At 37.7% G+C, this 21,161-nt stretch overlaps 1 protein-coding gene across 2 annotated transcripts in view; it reads right to left on the bottom strand.

Moving 5' to 3' along the window:
- The window catches only part of Casd1 (CAS1 domain containing 1), a 42,674-nt gene that overhangs the window by 11,432 nt on the left and 10,081 nt on the right, over nucleotides 1-21,161 (bottom strand). The window contains exons 4-13 of one of the 2 annotated variants that reach the window (XM_028779164.1): nucleotides 19,367-19,411; nucleotides 17,842-17,904; nucleotides 14,612-14,656; nucleotides 14,059-14,182; nucleotides 12,676-12,890; nucleotides 9,465-9,887; nucleotides 8,382-8,471; nucleotides 3,073-3,192; nucleotides 1,992-2,148; nucleotides 586-665 (exon numbers count right to left, since the gene is read on the bottom strand). In XM_028779164.1, coding sequence (XP_028634997.1) covers nucleotides 586-665; nucleotides 1,992-2,148; nucleotides 3,073-3,192; nucleotides 8,382-8,471; nucleotides 9,465-9,887; nucleotides 12,676-12,890; nucleotides 14,059-14,182; nucleotides 14,612-14,656; nucleotides 17,842-17,904; nucleotides 19,367-19,411 — 1,362 coding nt within the window. The remainder of the gene's footprint in view (nucleotides 1-585; nucleotides 666-1,991; nucleotides 2,149-3,072; nucleotides 3,193-8,381; nucleotides 8,472-9,464; nucleotides 9,888-12,675; nucleotides 12,891-14,058; nucleotides 14,183-14,611; nucleotides 14,657-17,841; nucleotides 17,905-19,366; nucleotides 19,412-21,161) is intronic. The other variant, XM_028779162.1, reaches the window with a different exon arrangement.

Below are 21,161 nucleotides of genomic sequence, written 5' to 3'. Positions count from 1 at the left end.
AAATAAAATGTCTGCCTGATGGATTTAACCAGCAGATAACAGAGTGTCATTCTGCTAAATGTACAGAAAATCTCAACCATCAAAATAAAGGATATAAGGTCAGAAGTACAAAGCTGATCCCAGTCTTACAAAGTAAGTGCATAAGACATTCTCAAATCCTATGCAAAATAAGTTCATTTTCCTGTCTCAGTTTTACTTTGTGCATTTAAAGAAAAATCAAGAAACAGTTTGATGCAATGAATAATGCACAAACTAAGCTGCAAATTCTGTCAAGAGAATTTTGATCCTCACTTAGAGCATGTCTCGCAAGAGGCATTCAATAAACGTTTGATTGATCAAAGTCAAGTAAAATGGATCTTGAACAATTGCCAGAGGAAGAGCTGAAAATTACCCCTACAACAAAAACAGTGGTAACAAAGTAGCTAGGGTCTCAAGAGAACCACACTGAGCAGTCATCTACAGAGTGACACTTTTATTACAGTCATTAAAAAATGAAGCTAACAAAAAGGCTCTAACTCTTCTCACAAACCCTAGTAGACAAACTTTAAAATATTATAAAAGATAAACTGAGAAGACCATACAAACCTGAGAATATGCCAAGAAACATATGCACAGCAGCAGAAAGGCTAGTTTCAACAGTAAGCCAAGATACCAGAAACAATTTCCTAAAAGGGAAAATATGCAACATACAAAGCAATATAAATTTATATTAGTAAACACTCTGAGGACACTCTGTTTAATGGTTTTTAATCTTAAATGTTTCTCAAAATAGCCCTTGGATCTACTATCTATAAAAGCGTTTAGGGCATAAATCAAAGGTAGGGAAAAAGAAATCAGTGGAGCATTACTGTGCGGAGAGCAGCTACAGTGAGTGACTGACAGCTCACACCCCTGCTCATCTACTGGAGATGCACACTGCATGGTGCCCCTTGGATGCAATTACACCCACATATTGTCAAATGTTTCAACCAAGTATACAGCTATACGTTCAATGCAATGTTCAAACCTAGGCTAGATACTAACATAGGTAACACTGCTACTATTTAAACATAAAGTTCCAGGAAGCGTAAGCTCCCCAGTGCACTAGGATTTAACCATGAGGCACATTAACATATGCATAGCTCAAAGTACAAGTTCCAAGTTTGTGCATTTTCATTAATGTCCTAAGTTTCTATAGACAAGCTGTACTCTAAATCTATAGACTATCCAAAGATACTAATACATTTTAAAAGGGCTGCATTAAAACTTCCCTGGAAACTTATTTAACATCTTAATGGGAGTCAATAAGAAAAAAAATTTCTTATAAGGAAGATTTAAGTTGAAAGTCAGATACAGCTTTAACATTAGAACCAATTCTCTATTTTTTTTTAAAAAATAAAACCCAGAAGATTTCATTTGAATTCGATGATCATGGGGAAACTACGTTAAGATAAACAGCTGTGGCCTTACTTGAATATCATCAGTGCGATCATGATGAGAAATTGGGAAATGGCAACCTTCCAGGTAGGGAGTTGGGTTCCTTGTATGTAAACTGGTTGATATTAATCCCTAGACAGCTGTGCAGAGGACAAATTCCAAACTCATTGACACATGAAGGCTTTGCAAGTGAATGTCTGCCCAGACTCTCCACATATGTCAGAAACCACACAAAACAGAGTTGCCCATATTGAGCACAACGTGGGAAGAGCCTCCAGCCCATGGGGCTCGCACTTCTGCCACTCGGCTGTATGCAAGGCAGCTTAACAACTGCCTTCTTAGTAGAAGGAAAACACACTACATAAATGTAAACCAGTATTCTGTAGTGTTTTATTCTGCAGTAAGACACCTGGCTGTATTGTTTCAGAAACAGTTTTAAAGCAAAAATCCTCAAATCACACATACATTTAAATGGCCTATATCTTTTAGTGAAAAAATAGCTTTTAAATAACTAACAGGAAATCCAGTACAGTGATAGAATATATTTATTAACATCAGTAAGACAGTCTATTTACCATTTGCCTTTTTTTGGGTTATTTGTGGCCACAGTGCTAAAGTGACGTATATGACCATGAACCACACGGTGACCAAGGGGACAAAGTAATAGAATTGATATGGTCGATCCATTACGATACATAACACCACAACCAGGAAATTGAGACGAAATAAGACCTAGGAAAATGGAGAAGAAAATGGTTTTCTTTCACAATATACATGAAAAACAAAGACAGATTTTTCTGAACACAGTAAAATACTTACAAGTCAAATAATGACTTTATAAATTTATTTTACCAATCCCCAAAGTTTCATTTGCCCCACACTCACTGAAGAGGTTAATATGAAATATTTATATATTTCCTAATGAAATTACAGCAAAGAACTACCTGAGAGTCCCTGTAACTACGGGTGTCATCTTTTTAAAGAGAGGAAGGGAATCATACACCACCCTGCTAGGGTTATAATTTACAGGCAGAGATTCAGATGCCTCAAGAGAAGGTGTCCGTTCATCTCCTGTTGGATGTTGATTTGCCCATTTGTATCATTCGAGTTTTGAAAGGTCTTTGTGATTTTGCTACAGTCATTTCAGATATCAGTTTAAATTTGTTAACACAACGTAGAGTGTGAACAGACTTCTATCGGTCCTGTCTGATGACTTTGTAGCTCAGGGTAGAGCGTTTAGCCCCTCTGAGCCTCTGTTTCCATGTACGATCATGAGGCTATCTCAGGGTTGCAACAGAGGGAAAATAATGTTTAGAAACTGCTCAGCAGGAGGCAAGTCAGTAAATATTAACCCTCTTCTCAGACAGGAAAAAAAATCATGATAAATTCAGATAGCTATATAGCTCTCTACAAAACCAAAGGAGACCAACACTGATTCTTTGAGCCCTGGTGCTATTATACATGCATCTAGGTTCTATTTTTCTTCCACCACTAATCATGTATTTCAAATCACTAGACACTGAACACAAAAACTTTAAGATGATCTTTCATAAATCCTAATGATCTATGATCTCAAGATGACCATGTTTATATTTTCTTAACAGACGGATAGAAAAACATGCTGAGTTGAAAGAGAATAACTGACTGCATTCTTACCTGGCATACTCTGTGAATTCCAAAATCTCCTTTGATCCAAAAGTAAGAGAAATGCCCGTACCCTGTCTGAAACAGATATGCAGCCACCAGAACTCGAATGTGCATGTACACAGGCAGAAACTGTAGACAGAAATAAGCAGGGACAGTGTGATGGTGGAACTACTCTTAATTTCCTAACATGCGGAAATCAAAACACAAAAAATCTCTTACCTTTGGCAATGGCCAAAGGATTACTTATAATATTTGATTTGCTCAGAAAAAAAAATCCCGTTAGACATATGGAAGCATAACTTAGCGGTCTTTCTCTCCACACCCTTCCTCAGGAAAGCATCTTGTTCTGCATCACCCTCATCGCTCCCTCCATCACACCCAAGTTCAGCCATGCTCACTGCAGTGTTCTCAGAGACCTCCCGTTCACAGCCGAAACACCACACACTTTCATCTACACGGGCAGTCACAGGCAATGTGGCCTTTCCACATACTCTGTCATCCCATCTTTTAGAGTGTGGCTACTGTCTCCACAATGTAACTAATAAATGCCTTTCAAAAGTTTACAACCACTAAACTTCACTGGCTCCTGGTTTACAGCTACCTGGTCACCTCTGCAACTATCCAGCCCTAACAGTGCTTAGAGTCATAAAGTAAGAGAATGTAAATCTCCCAAGTGATTCTTTGTAGGATAAAATAACTTAAGTGTATACCTTAATTAGACTTTAAGTCCAGATTGTATACATTTTGGAAGGCATCTCCTTCCTTTACAAAGGATATTGTACACGAGGAGGAAAAACAAACCTCAGCAAGAGCCTTTGAACCTACAACATATCACACGCATGTCTGCATAGGCTCTACTCTAACCAGTCTGATAGAGACTCCGCTCTGAAACTGGACAGTCACATGCTTCCTTGTCATCTATCTTCTGTTTGCTTGTCAATACACTCCCAGGATCTCCTTAAATGTATTTGTGTTCCTGGAATCCTATTTGGAAGCCAGGAGGTGGTGGTGTCTGTCATCTTAGCATCTGTGAGGCTGAGACTGGAGTAGTACAAAATCTAGGCCAGCCTGGGCTATACATAGAGCTCAAGATCAGTAGCTTCCATAAGAAGAGACTATTTAAAATACAAACTACAAATGGCTAGAGCTAGCCAGCGGTACAGTGCTAGCCTAGCATGGCCAGGGCTTCAGGATCCACCATAGAGATGCAAAATCTCCAAGTCCTACTACCATAGTCTAGTTAAAGATCTCAGTTTTTATTTCTCCTAAGTTACAATAGTGGAAATGATCTGCATAGCAGTTTTTATTAATTGCATTTCATCATTAGCTTTTTTCTTCTAAATGTCTTACGTCATCATTAAATGAAAAATTCTAAAATGCATTGGAATCACAGATCATAGAGGAGAAAAGTGGAAAATTAGCATTGAAAAAGCCCAGCAAACATAGATTCATCCTTGTCTACTCCATTCTTAAGTGGTGGCTCTATCACAAATCTAAGGTTTTTTTGTTTTGTTTTTTTGCCGCTGTGGCTTTTTGAGACAAGATTTCCCTGTGTAACCCTTTGATTATCCTAAGAGATCTGCCTTGCCTCTGCCTTCCAAGTGCTGGGATTAAAAGTGCGAGCCACCAGTCTGGGCTTGAATCTGTTTAAGGTTTTATTTTGTTCTTTTTGAGACAGGGTTGCACTATGTGGTCCAGGATGATCTCAAACTTGTAATCGATCTATTTGTCTCAGTTTCTTGGTTGTGGCAATACAGGTGGAGATCACACAAACACACACACATACTCTTTTTAATTGTGTGTGTGCATGTGTGTGTGCACGTGTGTGCATTTGAGTGCAGATGCCCATGGGGATCATTATAACAACTTGGATCTCCTGGAGCTGGAGTCATAGGCAGTTGTGAGCTGCCTGATATGGATGCTAGGACTGGACTTTGGGGCCTCCAGAAAAGCAACACACACTCATAACCACTGAGCCATCTCTCCAGACCATAGTGCTTTTTAATAGCAGAAAATCATACTATTAAGGCAGTCCATTCCATAGTAAGACGGTCACTAACTGCTATAAAGCCCCCTGTAAAGTCGCAGTGCAGCTACATACAAAGGCCACAACCTCCACCCTTCACAGAAGCTTGTCTCGTAGAAATAAAGAGTAAGTTTTCTAGTAACTTTTAAACATGGCTTCTAGAACCTTTATAGGCTAGAAGAAACAGGTGAACCCAATTTTAATGAACATATTCTAGTCACGTAACTAAAATATTTTAAAACTATCATTTAAACATGCTAATGTGAAGGCAGTAGTCTTCATTGTTTCTAATTTGAAACTTTTGAATTTAGTGTAAATGTATGATAATTACTCATACTTAATTTGCGCTCCTTTGAACAGCACATTTCGGCTCTGACTAGCTACAGTGTCAGGGGCTAACTTGGTTAACAGTGGAGCCTGGCTGTAGACCCACAGACTCAAGGCACATTGCTCTCCGTCTGACAGTTCTGTAAGTATCGGGAAAAAAAGATGTCAACCCTACGTTAACCATTCTCATTTACTTTAACCACTCTATAAAGCAAACGTGCAGGCCCCTTCACATGGGGGCTGGGGCTACAGAGGTGGGAGTGCTTATTTATATTAAGCTACACAATTCTATCACAGAGAATTTCCAAGTTCAGAGTTATAGACCTTGTATAATATTTCTCCTAACTTTTGATTGTACTCTATTTCAAACCAATAGTAAAGGTGCGAGGACAACTCAATGGACACAAATAGACTTGTCATACAAGCGGACTTCTAAATATTTAACCACAGATCTTGTGAGAAGAAAGACAGCCCCTTACAGAGCCAGATCATCATTATAACGGCCAAGAACAGAATATTAACAGAATAGTTTCTGCTATATAATCCATATTTAAGTTTCTCTGAACATTTTTGTCTACAGAACATGGTGGTTAATGTCTGTAATTCCAAAAGCAGAAGAAGAAAGATAAGGAATTTGAGGCCATTTTAAGCTATAGGGAGAGCTCCAGACCCACCAAGGCTGTCCATTGAGACACTGTTTCAATACTGGCCTAGAGGGGGTAAGTCTGTGAGTCTAATTCCGGCCCCTGCCAACAGGGAATCACATGTTGGATTTGACTCTTATAACACTTTAGCATCTTTTAATACATATTTCCCCTTTACCTTCATTAAAGAACTAGGCCAACTTTGTAAACCCTTGCAATTTTTCAGGAAAGTCTCAAAAAGGAAGGAAAAGCACAACGAAGCACAGAATTGCTGTCTACTGCAGATGCCAAGCCTGCATCCCTCAGCGTTTTAAGCACATTTGATATAAATTTTATTTTAAAAGAATGTCTGTGCCAATAAGTACCATCAGCCTAGGCTATTTCGTGATCCTTTGAGACTTTACCATGCTTTCCCTCATAGCATGAAAACTATGGAACACCAACACACGGACATACTTTATTTAAGACATTGCAACTGGACAATTAACACACCATGGCAGTTAAAAGTTTTAAATAACATTAATTTCTCAACTTCCCATGAAGGGAAGCCCCAAATAACTTATAACCTACACGAACAATGCTTTTCCAGTGAGGACACAGGTAATTTTTAACAACAAAATGTGTGTAACAGAAGTGGGACACGTAATTAATCATTACAAATGATCTGCTAATGCAAAGTCTGTCCTTTCCGAAGAGAGCTGTTTTTTATTGTAAATGAAAATGCATTGGGCGGCGGTCTAGGAAGATGTATGAAATGCCGGCTTGGTAAATGAGTATACTAGAACGCCAAATTGCTTCATCCTTCCACAATGTAATTCCTTTCTGGAATCACTGAATTGAGGAACTTACTCTGCCATTAATTTTTTCCTACCTAATTTCTTAGATAGAAATATCACAACTTAATATGTCAGCAATTAATAACATCCCTAAATGGCACATTCTTAAAACAAAACACCCCTCCCCTGTTAACTAAGTCTATTCATACATCCGAGGTGTTTCTAGGCTCCCACACTCACCTCTTCCTATTTCCTAGAGAATTTAGGGTTCTATGCCATGTTGTCTAAGCCATCTCCCCTGACTGGCTTTTCTTCACTGTCTAAGCTTCACTAGCTGCAGCCTAAACTTACAGCTGCGGGGGCCACAGGGATCTCAACGCTGTTGCAAGGATACAAGGCACAGGCGTGGAATTTCAGAAAGGAGTACATTTTATTCCTTTGCTCTCTGCCTTTAAGCAAAACATCCGTAAAACTCAGAAGTCCAACAACTTTCAAAAATACAAAATAAGGAAGACTATGGTTTTAATTTTCTTAAAAAATATTCAGTAATAATAACATTCACAGTACTAATTGTTACTCTCCGAGCACTTTCTTCTTATCTGAATTTATCAAGTCAAACACTAAGTATTTATAGATGAGTTTTGGGTAAGCAACAAAACAATAAAACAGCTTTGTACTTCACACATTATGAATGAGTTTCTAACTGTACATTTTAAAACATTTTTCATGTGAGTATGCCTGTTGACTCTAAAAGCTACAGGACAAGCAGCTGTCAAGTTCACCCACAGAGGCTTGTTTTCCCTGAGTGACACCTGGAATGTTAAAACACGGAATGATTATAGTCTTCTTAACCCTCCCATATCCAAGGCGACCCAGACTAAGCTTCCTGGGAAGAAGAAAAAAAGAGAGGGCAGAAAGTTCCAAGTTTTAGCGTTTTGAAAATATAAAGCTAGTAGGGGCTGGAGAGAGAGAGGGCTTAGTGAGCACGAACACTAGCTGCCCTGCAGAGGATCTAGGCTTGGTGCCCAGCACCCATATCAAGCAGCTCCCAGTTGTCTGTAACTCTGGCTCCTGGGGCTCCAATGCCTCTGACTTCCACAGGTACTCATATACACATATCCAAATGCAGACACACAACTAGACTTAATTAAAAATAAATCTTAAAAAAAATTTAAAGTGTAAAATTAATCAAAGTTCTTAAACCACAGTGAGGAATAGGATATAAATTTGATTTATTTTGATAGTAACTACCCTATTCTAAATCCTTTGCTCTTTACAGCACTTCCTGATACTTTACACGAGCTGTTCAACAAGATGATTTAAGATATTAGCTATCAATATGGTACTAAGGACAAAGAAATATAAAATATAAAGTCAATTGTTGCCTTATCCTTTTCAATGAAAATTGATTTTGCTTTTAAAATGGTAGACCTTTGAAAGATTTGGGGAAACATGAGAAGGTCAAAGAGTTGAGTAGGAATCGAGAAGGGCCCCTTAAGCAACCTGGCTTCCTATAGACTCTGAACTTAGACTCCAAGTACTTACTGTGCTTGCTCCCGAGATGTGATAGATCAAAATCACAAGCTGCATCCAGCCTTTCCACTCATCGGTTTGTTCTCTATTTAATACTTTAGTCTGCAGGAAGGAACCAAGATCTGTCTTAAAACCTACTGGGAAGTAGTTATTTGGACAGAACATATTAAGAATGTATCCTTTTTCTTCCAGTATTTAAAGCTAATGCAAAAGCTACTGTCAGAGAATCATGCTTGAGGCAAACTGTATTTCTTGCTAAAAGATATAATGAAAAAATTTTAAATGTAAAATAAATTTGAAAGACAACTCTAATGAGATCTTGAGGCACTCAAGTGATCCTTCTGTTTTGTTTCAAATACCACTAAAACCATAACAGATGCATTTATAGATGTAAAAAATTAGCAATCTACAATTTTCTTTATAAAATTTTAGAATTTCAGAGTTATAAAAAGATCTTATAGTCCTCTTACACTTTCATTGACAGATAATGGTCTATTATTAGAATTTATTTTCCTTAGCACACTCTTACAGGAGATGAAAAACTGATTAATCATATTCATAGGAGAGTACTTTTTTTTTTTTGCAGAAGAGTTTGGTAAGTCAAGTAAGATACCCTTATAGAGAAGTTATGCAAATAATTCTGAGTGGTGGGCACACTTCTACATCAGGAAACTCAGAGCGTCACAAGGAGAAGTCACATCATTATATAAGTTCTAATTTCTGTGTACATGTCTGATAAATATAGAAATATAAAATATTTCCCTCATACAGAAGCAAATCTTAATATAATTATATCTTTTTGTTCTAATTGACAATGAATAGCATCTAGTACTTGAAGGAGTCATTCTCCTTTCTCAAGCCTCAAGCAGGCAAAATAACATAATTCCCCACATACTTCCATCCATTTACCCTTTAAATGTTTTAACTGTTTTTAAAAAGAGGTGGTTAAAGAGTTTACTAAGCAAAGTATAACTTCAGAACCCTCGCCCTCCTGTAGGAATACGTCTGCAAGTTCTGACATAAAGCATTACAAGAGTTTTGGAACGGACATTTTGTAGTTTATGGAATAACATGAGCTGATGAAAATGATCTTACCTCTTTTGTGTTTTCATTGTAAAATACTCCCAAAACCAAGATGTAGATAATTGGAATAAAGAATGATGAATGTGTATAGAATTTGTTTTCCTTCATAAACAGGTTTGCACGGTCACACACATAGAAATAAGCCATAATCAGGCCAAGTTTGCAAAAAGACTGTAAAAGTATTTCCAATGAAGACACAGGAGTATTGATAATATTCTTCTTCTCCTCACCACTTTCCAAGTCAGTACATGGTTTATTCTTCCGGTGAGCATTACGATGAATTACATAGAAAATGAAATACCCAATAATGGATAGAGTAAAAAAGCAAGCAGCTAGCTTCTGAATGAGAGTAAGAGGTGGCCGAGGCTGACAACAGGAACCATCCACAGGCTTCAAAATTTTATTACAGTACACGTTCATGAGAATCATTGCACTCTGTGAACAGACAGGGTCCTTGGTTAATATCTTGATTCCACATCACATTTTCTCCTGTGACTACTCTTGAGATTTAGACACTGAAACCAAATGCTCTTGTGCTTTTTGCACCCACTTCGCAGATACACATGTGAATGATGGTATTCCTGTACTTGGTAAAAGCTAGTTTGGGTGTCTCAAATTTCTTGGATGTTGGATCACAATAAGAAGTCTATTTTAGAATGTGACTCATGACACACTGGAAAAGTGATACCTCCTTCCTACTTAAAATGAACTGATATTGTTCCATTCTTTTTAGAAAATAACAACAATGAAAAATAGTAAAAAGCTCGTGGCTGCTAATAGATCAGTTAAAAGAATAAATAAATAAATAAATAAATAAATAAATAAAATCCTGAGAGATGTCAAAGACCAAAGAATTTCAATTAGCAGACTTCCAAAATCATACTAGTTAAGATGGAGTCCCAGTCTTTATATGGCAAAATATTGCAATATAGTTACCACTGAAAAAAAATTAATAATTCCTTGCTAACAACATTGATAATGTGCCTTTTATTTAATTTATGGCTCATATTTAATTTATTAGTATAACATTAAGATATCTGCTGTTACATTAAATATGCAGTGCTCAACATAGTTTGACTATAATAAACTTATTTTAAACTAACTGTCAAAATTCTGTCTAGTTGAAGATCTGGTCAAACTCTAGACTTATGAAAACTACAATTTGGGTATCTGTTGGACGCTGATGGCATTGCTTGAGCATTGGTTTTCAAAGGATTCAATCAATCATTGAGAAGCCCCCAGACTGAGGAAGGACTTGGGCCAGCATTCTTACAACCCCTCATCCACAGATGTTCTAACAGGGTCCTTAACTATTTCCTGGAGTCCGTTATGTATATAGAGAACCAGGTATATAAACAAAGACACTTTCCTATAGGTGAGGCATGTTTTACATGAACCCTTTTTGCAATCTAATCCTAAAGGAAGAAAAGACTTTATAGCCACACTACATCCATCCAGTTTGTGGTCTAATACAACAAGTAACATGAGTTCCTTTTTTTTTTTTTTTCTTAAAATCTAAGTTCCTACTTACAAACACATTTAAGTTTATAGAATTCCTTGCTGTATCTTTTTACAATAAAATAAACATCCAATGCCAAAATTTTTAAATGGTTAGATTATGGCAAGATACTTACGTGATTAATTCTCTCTCTCTCTCTCTCTCTCTCTCTCTCTCTCTCTCTCTCTCTCTCCACTGCTCTTTTAGAAAGTTAAAAAGCACAATGGGGTGAGCATCATTGCTGAAGATAGCACATACTTAGGACACAGTCCTTAATGCTACCCACCCACAGCACCTATGGTCTATGACAGTGACCAGCATGCCAAGATGTCTGTAACACAGTGTTGTAAGAGACATTCACATGGTGGTGGTAGCCAACAACTATCTGATTGAGTGTAAAATCCTTTCAACAGAAGGGAGTCACAACTGGTACTGAAACCTAGCCAGTTTCCTAAAGCTGGTGAGATCACAGACCTTAAAAAAGAATCTACTACCACCCCTTTGCAAGACCAGCACAATTCCTTACTGAATTCTAAATCTCATCCTTATACCCACAGATAAGTGTAGCTATAACCCTTGATTAAAGAAGCTTCTCTTTATAGCAAATGGAAACCATCACAGAAATCCTCAAGTGGACATGATTCAGAGATGAATGGGTCACAGGGAAGTACAGCCCCAATGGACACATTTGCATCACAGCCCCTACATCTATGACTAGGGAACAATGTGGACCAAGGAGTAGAAAGACTGTGAGAGACAGAATAGCAGGAAGTCTGCTGTGACATACTGGTCTAGAAATGGCTGCATAAACAAGCCTGGAACAATGGCAAAATCAATGGATATGTTAAGGGGAAAACTTTATGGGGTCCCAGAACCAGACAAAGAACTACAGACAATAAGTGACTGCTGGGAGAAGGAGACAGAGGTCTTTCCCAGGGATGAGCTCTCTTATTGCCCAGCCCTAAAACCATATACACATACATAGAAACAAGCAAGAAAAACAGACTTAGCAGATTGTATTTATATATTTGTGCATATACGTCCATGCATTTCTATATAATAATAATGATAATAACAATAATAAAAATAAAAGAAAAAGAGGCTATCAGCTTTAAAGTGGGGGAGATGTGGGCGGGGCTGGAGGATGGGAACTTGTGAGGGGAAAGGGAAGAAGGAAACTGATACAATTCTTTTTCAACTGAAGCTATGTTTTTAGAAAGTACTCTAATTATTTTCTTCTAGCGTGCAAAGTGTTTACTTATGAAGCTTTCTTTCACACTGAATATAAAGTTTTTCCATCTGTTACCCTAACCTGGACCTTGACCACTGCAGTGTAAGAGCCATAAGGTTATAAAGATACTTTTTTTTTTTATCTTACACTGTGTGCTCTTCACCGTAGCTGTGTCTTGAATAAGGGATGGAGAACATAAAGTGGTCCTTTGGGCGTCCTAAGAACTTGGAGGCTTCTTAATGGTAACGGACACTTTAGATGACGTTTCATTTTTCCTACCACAGCTGCTGCTACATGGAGTTGTGGAGCATAAGAAATCTCTCACTCAGTGTAGCATCAGTCAGGTGACAGAAAGCAATGTTCCTTCCACATGTACATTTAGAGGGAATGAGGAACTAGGATTGCAGTGAGACAATCCGGCCATCCTGCTCTGTGACTGGTGGCTATTAGCAACTGAACTCAGCCTCCTCCCACTGACACACAAGAACACCTACAGTTTCTCTGCTTGACTCAGGAAGGTGCAAGCCATCCAAAGACTCCGTGATGGTTTCTTGGGCAATGAGTTTGGAAACACTGAACATCTTGACACTGGACTTGGAGGTCCTGGCGCTGCTGTTGAGAATGCTGACCGCAGCCTCGTTGTAGGCGTCTATCTTCTCATTGGTGATCATTTTCCTATTTTCACTTAAGAGATCCTCATAAACCGGGTCTGCACATTGAAAATACACTTAAAATAGAGGGCCAAGCTTCTTACTGGGAAAAGCATGATCACACATGTTACTTAATCCACATTTTACAGTTTGTCCTTAAACTAGAGGTGACACCATATAGTGAATAAAATACTCCTAGAAAAAGCTGGATGAAGTTGTCCATGGTTTCCTGTTTTACATTTGACTTGTGAGTCAATGTCTCCCTCAGATTTAAAAAATTTTCATTACTTTCCCATGTATACTGTTTAGGGGAAATATTTTCACGGTGCAGCATGGCCCATGAATTTAAAATTCTTGATGTTGATTATAACAAATTACAACAGGACTATGGAAGAATGTCTAAGAAGGAGCAATAAGCAGTCTGCTTTCCTGAGGCCCTTGTGCAGTTCTGGGAGGAGTATTCAGATAACCTGGACATAATACTCAGGACCCAAGTCTGCCTGTACTCATCGACTGTTATATGTATATATAATTACTATATGCATATATAACTATTATATATATTTTCCTAAGAGAAAGGTTAACCATGAGTCTGCAAATTGAACAGAAATGGTGCAATAGATTCTCACTCCCTTTCTTATTCCTTCCAACTTGAAAATAATGTTAAGAGTTTTTGACAAATATATTGAATTGCTAAAATATCCAAGGCATTTTATACTGTGTGGCACTTTCAATAATGGGCACTCAATAAATTCCTAAAATGAGCTGACTTAATGCATCTTTCATACCCAGGATAAACTAGATGGGTGTTGATTTAAACATTGGTGTCATTTGCAAGTATATTTATTTCTAATGATTTCAATATTATATAAAGTGTGGCTAATATCTGTCTTCACTACCTTCTCTGAGCACAGTGAATACACTCTGCAAACGGTGAAGAGGCTGGAGGGAATGCACTCGCCTTCGGGGCTTAGCTCTTCACTGGAGTTTGCAGCCATTCTGCTGCTTGGTGGATACTTTCTATTTGTTTTATGTTTGCTGCATTTATTACTTTGTTCCTTAAATTTAAAAAAGAAAGCAAGTTCCTCTAGTTTATTCTAATATTGCAAACACTATTTCAAAATTTATTCTCATAAAGCAGTAATTTTGTTTCTTGAAATGCAGTATAATAAAACCTATATCTTAAAATTGATCTAAAATGACATTTTTTCATTACTCATTCCTTACCTTGTAAGACCCAATAAACATCACTAGTCTTGGCCAATTTTTCTAAGAGCGGTGCTATGGAGGTGATATTCATTTTATATTGAGATAGCGCTTCCTCGCTACCATTATGAATCTTGATGGACCACTAAGAAACAGTGAATGTTAAGCATTAACTCAGTACTTAGCACAGAAAAGTAACATACACAATACACCTACTGTAACAGGGCAATTTTAACACAATTCTAATTTTAGTTAATATTAGAATAACTTTAGTCAAACTATTTAATGAAATACATGCTCACAATTATACAAAGGCATGATAAAATAGTTTTTGAATGTATAACACTCAAGAATATAATTCTAGATATAAAACAATACTGAGATTTAACATGAAATTTACTGAGTCCACTCAGGCTCTTTTATTAAAATTCATCATTCTGGTTAATTATAATCGAGATGGAAATTAAAATAGAAAACAATCAAGAATTCCATGTAATATAAATTCACTTTTTTCTTAGCATGTCCTTAAGAGGGAAACAAAGATCAGTCTGTTAGAACGCAGACAGGAACTTACTGTGGCTGCTCCTGCTACAATCACGTGGGGCTTCGAAACCGAGTCCTAAAGGAAGAAAAGCCTTATAGCCCTGCTACATCCACATCATGGACTGAAGAACAACAGTACTCACATTATTCCTATAAGTCTTACAAATGTACTCTGAGTTTATAGATCCCTTCCTGGATTCTTTTTATGATAAGATAGTTCAAAGCTTACATGGCCACATGGCTACAGGGCATGGCAAGATACCTGTGCAGTTAATTCTCTAGTATTCTTACACACACACACACACACACACACACACACACGCTCACTACTGAAACTGAACATGACCTACTATTATTCTGAATTCTGAGTAAATTGCTTTGAGTAAAGCTCCAGTGTATTGTGTCAGTCAATTAAGAGGTATTCATGGGAGCCTACAGGGTACATAGTATAAGAGTTAAACAAAATATAGGATCAGTGCCCTAAGGAAACATAATCTGTCAGGAAGGCTAAACCTAACATATATTTAACAAAATATACTGATAATTATTAAAGACCACATGTGGGAAGGAAAAGGCAAAGTCTCTAGAAATGCTCACCAGCTGCAAGGTGTTCTGTTTCTAACACAGTTAACTCATGTATTAGTACAACAGGATTTGTAACATTTAAATAGTACTGAGTTTTTAGTATCTTCTCTTAAAATGTATCACTTTAAAATAGATTCCTACTGCCTTGTGAGATAGGCAGGGGTGATGTTAACTGGCTCAGTAAAGACCCATCTAGAAAACAGTACGGTATTCCTCAATCTGGCAGGAACAGTCAAAATGCCAATAACCTAAGCTTTTGAGTCCAACGCATCTTCTGCCACACAGAAGACCTGATGCTGCAATAGTGTAGGCCCGATGCTGCAATAGTGTGAAAAGCATCACATTTAATTAAAAGAAGCATTACATTTAATTAAAAAATGCCATTGACCTAAATCTTAATTGATAACTGTTACTTCTCATCATGAAGGTAACCCATGTTGACCACTGTCCATTTCCTTTCAGCTGGACAAACCCTGTTTATATCACCATACTTCTTAAAATGATTCTCTTCTTTTCCCCCATTCCCAGGTAGCTTCCCTTTCTCGTTCTTCAGAGCAGTGATTCCAAGCTCTGTATTCCCTCAGCAGGTCCACTTGCTCTCCTCCTGCAGAGCCTGACCCTTCAACTTTGCACAGAAACGATAACTGAGACAGCGCATGCGCTCTGCCCTCCTACACGCACGCCTCCCACTTCATGTCTACGTTCAGTCGCCTGTCTTCCTCTAACAGACTCCCACGTCTCGGTCCTAGCCACAAACTCTCTTCTTGACTTCCCCTTTCACATCTGCAGCTCTGGGCCATATGTCGTCTCCTCCAAAGCTTCTAACATCAATCCTGCCCTGTTCTGCCTTTCTTCTTCCTTCAACCTAAAAGTACTAACTGATCTTTATTTCCAAAGCCTGTCTCCCAGGCCTGCCTCATTTTCTGCAACTTCCTTGACTTAGGAGCCAAAGCTTACTAGGAGGAATATTCTGTGTGCTGTGGCAGTTTCTCTTTCTCAGGTCTAGGCCTCACTGGACCAGGCTGTCAGTTTGGATGTAAGCCATCCATTTAAACCGTCGTAGCACCCACTAATGAACCGTGAGTTCGATCCCAGCAGTTCACTCATCTTACCTAGTTAACGTCACATCACCAGCCATCCTCCACTGAAGATGCCTTCTCTGTGCACTGTAATAGCTCAGGCTCTCCCCTCCTTCCCCTTCTGCTGCCATGTCTAGATCATTCTATTCCCCAGAAGCTTTCCTTTCTAATCTCTAAATTCTGATATACTCAAGATTTTCTATGAAAATTCCTTCTAACGACACCTTAATCTATACCAAAACTCACCAAATTTACCAAAGTAACTTTGGCTTTTCAGTCACCTAACAAACCCAACATACACAGCTGGTTTCTTCGCAGGTGAGCTTGCTGTCCTATCTCTTCTCTGCTATTCCTTGGCATTCTTCTCCTTACTAGTTTCAATGAATGTCTACTACTCTCAAAATACAAGATATATTCCATCTAACGTCCTTTAGGAAATCCACTCTAAAGTACTTAGAAGCATAGGTAAGTAAAGTTAATGTCATTCAGACTACATCCTAGTATGTGGTTATCCTATGCATTATCAAGTCTCCCTCAGAATACAAAGAAGTAAAAGCAAAGTGTGACCTCCAGACACACACAGACCGCTGCTGGTCACCTGAGAAGGCTGCATCTGCTCTCCGCTGTGGTCCACACATCTGAACACATATCTCAAACAAATGAATTATGAATGGAGGCTAGGTGTCAACATGACCCTAAAATGCTTATCTGTTCCAATACGTAGTTCAGTTTTAAACATTTATTATAAATCAAGGAGAGTAAATCGGAATAAAATTTTCATTATGCAAAACAGTGTTAACACTGCTAAACATTGTTTTATTCATGCCAAATGTAAACGCTTCTAGGGGAAAAAATACAGGCTTGATGCAAAGCCTGACGAAAAGCTTTGTGGAGACCACTGTAGAGACTGTAAGGTGGACTTACAAGAGACTAGGAACTTTCTGACATCAAGAACACCCTTGCTGTTCTAATTTATCTCCACAGATTATATGCTGGAACATACTAGTCCTGTCTATTAGGTCATAAATGCAATTATACTACCAAAGAAAGTCAAAAAGTAAATCCAAGAAAGTTCCTTAATTAGTCCCTGGTTATAAATAAGAAAACCTCAAAAAGGTATCAAGAAAACACATTTTGCTGGAAGATTACTTGTGTTTATTTAAGATAAGAGCTTACTATATACCTCAGCCTTGCACCAAATCAATCAGTCATCAATCAACCAATCAATCAATCTCAACTGATGTCTCTGTCTTCTCTCTTTGCTTCTTACCTCACACCCCCCCCCCAACACCACCTGATGCATGCTAGGCAAGTTCTTTACCACTGACTTCCAGCCTCAGCATCTGGCCTCACTAGACCCTTCTTTCTTATGTGTCTCCCCAAGACTGACTTCTCTGTGTGACAGCAGTAGGACAAAACCTCATACCTGGAGAGTCTAAGTATTATCTACATGCTGATAACAGGCAGAGATATTTAATAACATTTACTCATCTCAGCCAAGGACTAGAGTCAGTCTCACACACCTTAGGATAAAACAGTTTCTCACTGGCTTGTTAAATTTGGTTACACACACAAAAGCCTGTTTTCAGATACAGACCTCAGTCCACACCTTGATACACTGTTTCATAGAACCATTAACTTCTGGATGCCAAAGAAAATCCTGGGAGAAATATTAGAAATAAAGAAAAAGGAAAAAAAAAGAAGTGCTTTAATTTCCATTATCCAAAATAAATATTACCATTTTCCTAGAGAGGGCTTAAAAGTAAAATACCAGGTTGTCTAAGACAGCTAATTTGTCATCTCAATTTGTCCAAGAATCTCAGTTCTTCTATATACTTTTTTTCTCTACTCCACACACTTGAGCAGAGAAATCCCTACTCAAACCCCGTAACTGTCCTCAGCATAGAGTCCCCTGAACTTGCAGAGGAGACAGCATGTGCCTTGCCTGTCCTTCCGCCTTCCCTTCTGCTGTGTTCACCTTGCTCCCCAGCTTTCGGGTCACAGACAGCTCCTGGAAGGCGCCTGTGTGCTCCTTCTGCAGAGTTTTTGAACATTTCCAGTCTCTGGCCCCCAATATTTGTGGACTCATACCCTGAGCTTGGCACATCCTCCTTACTCTTGAGGCCTGGATGAAAGCACCATTTGGTCACAAGGAAAACCACTGTCCATTCCTTCCTCTGTGTAATCTTTCTGCCCTGCTCTCTCTTCACAGTTATCCTACCTCACTTACATTTGTGTGGGAGTACAATGTCCTGTAACTTCTTTAGTCTAAGAATATCTTTTTTTGAATTCCCAGGGAATTCTCACCATGATTGAGAATTCAGAAAATTTACATATATTCTGATATTAATAACTATTATTATATTAAATTAAATAACAAACCATAATAAAGCTAACATACTGCCTTCTTTCAAACATTTCTGGTTTTTAGAGGCAAGATCTTCCTCCTCTGCCCAGGCTGTCTTTGAATTAATTCATCCTCTCTAAGTTTGAAATCATAAGCATGAGCCACTAGACTGACTTCCTTAGTTTCCTGACACTTATATTTTGAAACAGATACACTTTAACTTTCAAAGTTCAGTGTGGCAAGATACATTTTCAAACAGTGGCCTCAATAATTTTGGGTACATACTGTCTCTGACAATTTTACTGCTCCATGTAAAAGCTGAGCCTCTGACAGTCTTTCTGAAGCTGACTCTCAACTCTTATGAAGTATGACAGAGACAGAGGTCTGTAATTTTTCCTCTTTTATTAAAAAAAGTTTCTTTTTCTCACATAATATATCCTGATTAGTTTCCCCTGCCTTTACTCCCCCAGGTCTTCGTTGCCTCCCTACATATGTTCTTGAATGGACGTTAATCCTGAATTCACACTGGATTCAAGTTACTATACAAGGTTATTGTTTCCTGGATAAAAATTTGAGAGCCCAGTATTAATTATTATATTTCATAAAAATTTTTCATAGACATTAATTCTACTACTTTGCCCTCTATATATACTCAAAAAGAATGCATTGAAATCTATTTATTATGGATAAAATGTACAGAGTATTAGCTGATCTACAAATAAATTTACCTTTGAATATAACTTCAACATTTGACTTATTAGTAAAATTGACTTACCACTTTAACTGATGCAACCTTGTCTTCAAAAGGAATGTTTTCGTGCTATCGTAGGAAGTAGACAACAGAGAAGCTTTAGTATATAAATGTTTCTATGGTATAAATTCATCATCTTGCTATCTTTCTAGTGAGCATTTTTTCTTATGTATAGAACTTTTCCCTGCATTAAGTTAATAAAGAGATCTTCTTATTATTTTTTTTTCAAAAAATTTCAAAGTTTTGACCATTTGAAATTCACCTACAGATTATTTTGACGATGCAAGGTAGGGATCTAATTTTACCTCTCCTCGTGCATATTATCAAGTGCTACAGCAAAGTTAAACAGACCTGCCATCATCCAGGACTCTTCAGTAGTATGTGCGTGTGGATGAGCTTGTGTGTGTGTGTGTGTGTGAGCGTGTGTGCATGTGTGCGTGTGCATGTGCATGAGCGTGTGTGTGCACATGTGTGGGTGGGTGCGTGTCCTTTTAGAACTCCCTGTTTTAGTAATTTGGTTTCTTTGTTTAGCCTACCCCATCACTACATTATCTTTATTACAACCATACACATATATTTATAATATAACAACATGTTATATCTATAATGTAAATCTTTACATTATAACATATACATCTGTTTACGTTGTATAACAGATCCTTACTCTGAAGATTTCCTGGACTTACTGATGGTGCACCATCTCTCCTCATAAAATGTAAGGGAAAGCCAGCGGTTGCACAACGCAATCTGTTAGGACTTTACTGGAGCTATATTGAACCTGTGGGTCACTCTGGGTTTAACTAACTTTTTTACAATGTTGAGTCATTTTTACCAAGGACATACCTATTACTGAGTTCCGTCATTTTAAACTTGTGCATACAGACATATCATCTTTACTGGTTGCTCTCCCTGTCCTTTTTGTTGTTGTTGTTGTAGCTCAGTAAAACTTTTAAAGTTTTGGTTCTGTATTACTATGGCAGAGACTCTACCTGAACTTTATCACTTTTATTTTAGTTGTGCATGTAATGTTCCATGTTTATATGTCCACCTTGTGATCAGCTACCCTCCTTTTCTAAGACAATAATTGCATCACGTGGACTCTTGACTCTCCTTGACTCCAAACCTTACATCTTTACAGGTTTTCAAATAGTCTAATAAAATGAGGAAGAGAAGCAGCAATAATGAACACCATTGATTTTCTCCTGATTTTAATGAAGATGCATCTAACATTTCACCATTAAGAAATTTTCTGTCAGCTTCTAGAACGTTTATCAAGTTAAGCTCAAACATAAATGGCCTAACAGAAAGAATGACACCAGTTTTCTGACACAATTGAGACATGCTTGCTCAAGGGGTAATATGTGGTTAAAAACCAAATACATTCCAATCAACTAGTCACAGTTATCCTCTACCAAGCTACAAAGCTGTACAGTCAAAAATGGCTACAGGTTACCCATGTTTGCTAGTTCTACTTGCTTGCCCCTCCTTCATGGAGAACAATGGGAAAGTTCTACATTAATTTGTCAACGTTTTGTTATGTTAATCTTCACTAATCTTAATGTTAAGGGTAACATTGAAAATTTTCCATCTTCTCAGTGATAGGAACATTTCTCATTAGAAAGCAACTTTCTGTGGTGATAGTGCTTTTACCTCAGTATCTATTTTGTCTTATTTTAATATAGCTTCCTTTTTCTTCAGCATGAATTTGCTCACTACTCTTCTTGTAACTAAAACCTTCATGTATTTTATTTTAGGGACACTTTCCTAAGTAGGAAAATATACTTTTCAAAAGAAATTTGGAAATCTGTGCTTAGCTTAA

This window comes from Grammomys surdaster, unplaced genomic scaffold (genome assembly GCF_004785775.1).
Source record: "Grammomys surdaster isolate TR1022 unplaced genomic scaffold, NIH_TR_1.0 345, whole genome shotgun sequence".
NCBI classification, from domain to species: domain Eukaryota; kingdom Metazoa; phylum Chordata; class Mammalia; order Rodentia; family Muridae; genus Grammomys; species Grammomys surdaster.
This window is presented reverse-complemented; position numbering and strand designations above follow the sequence as displayed.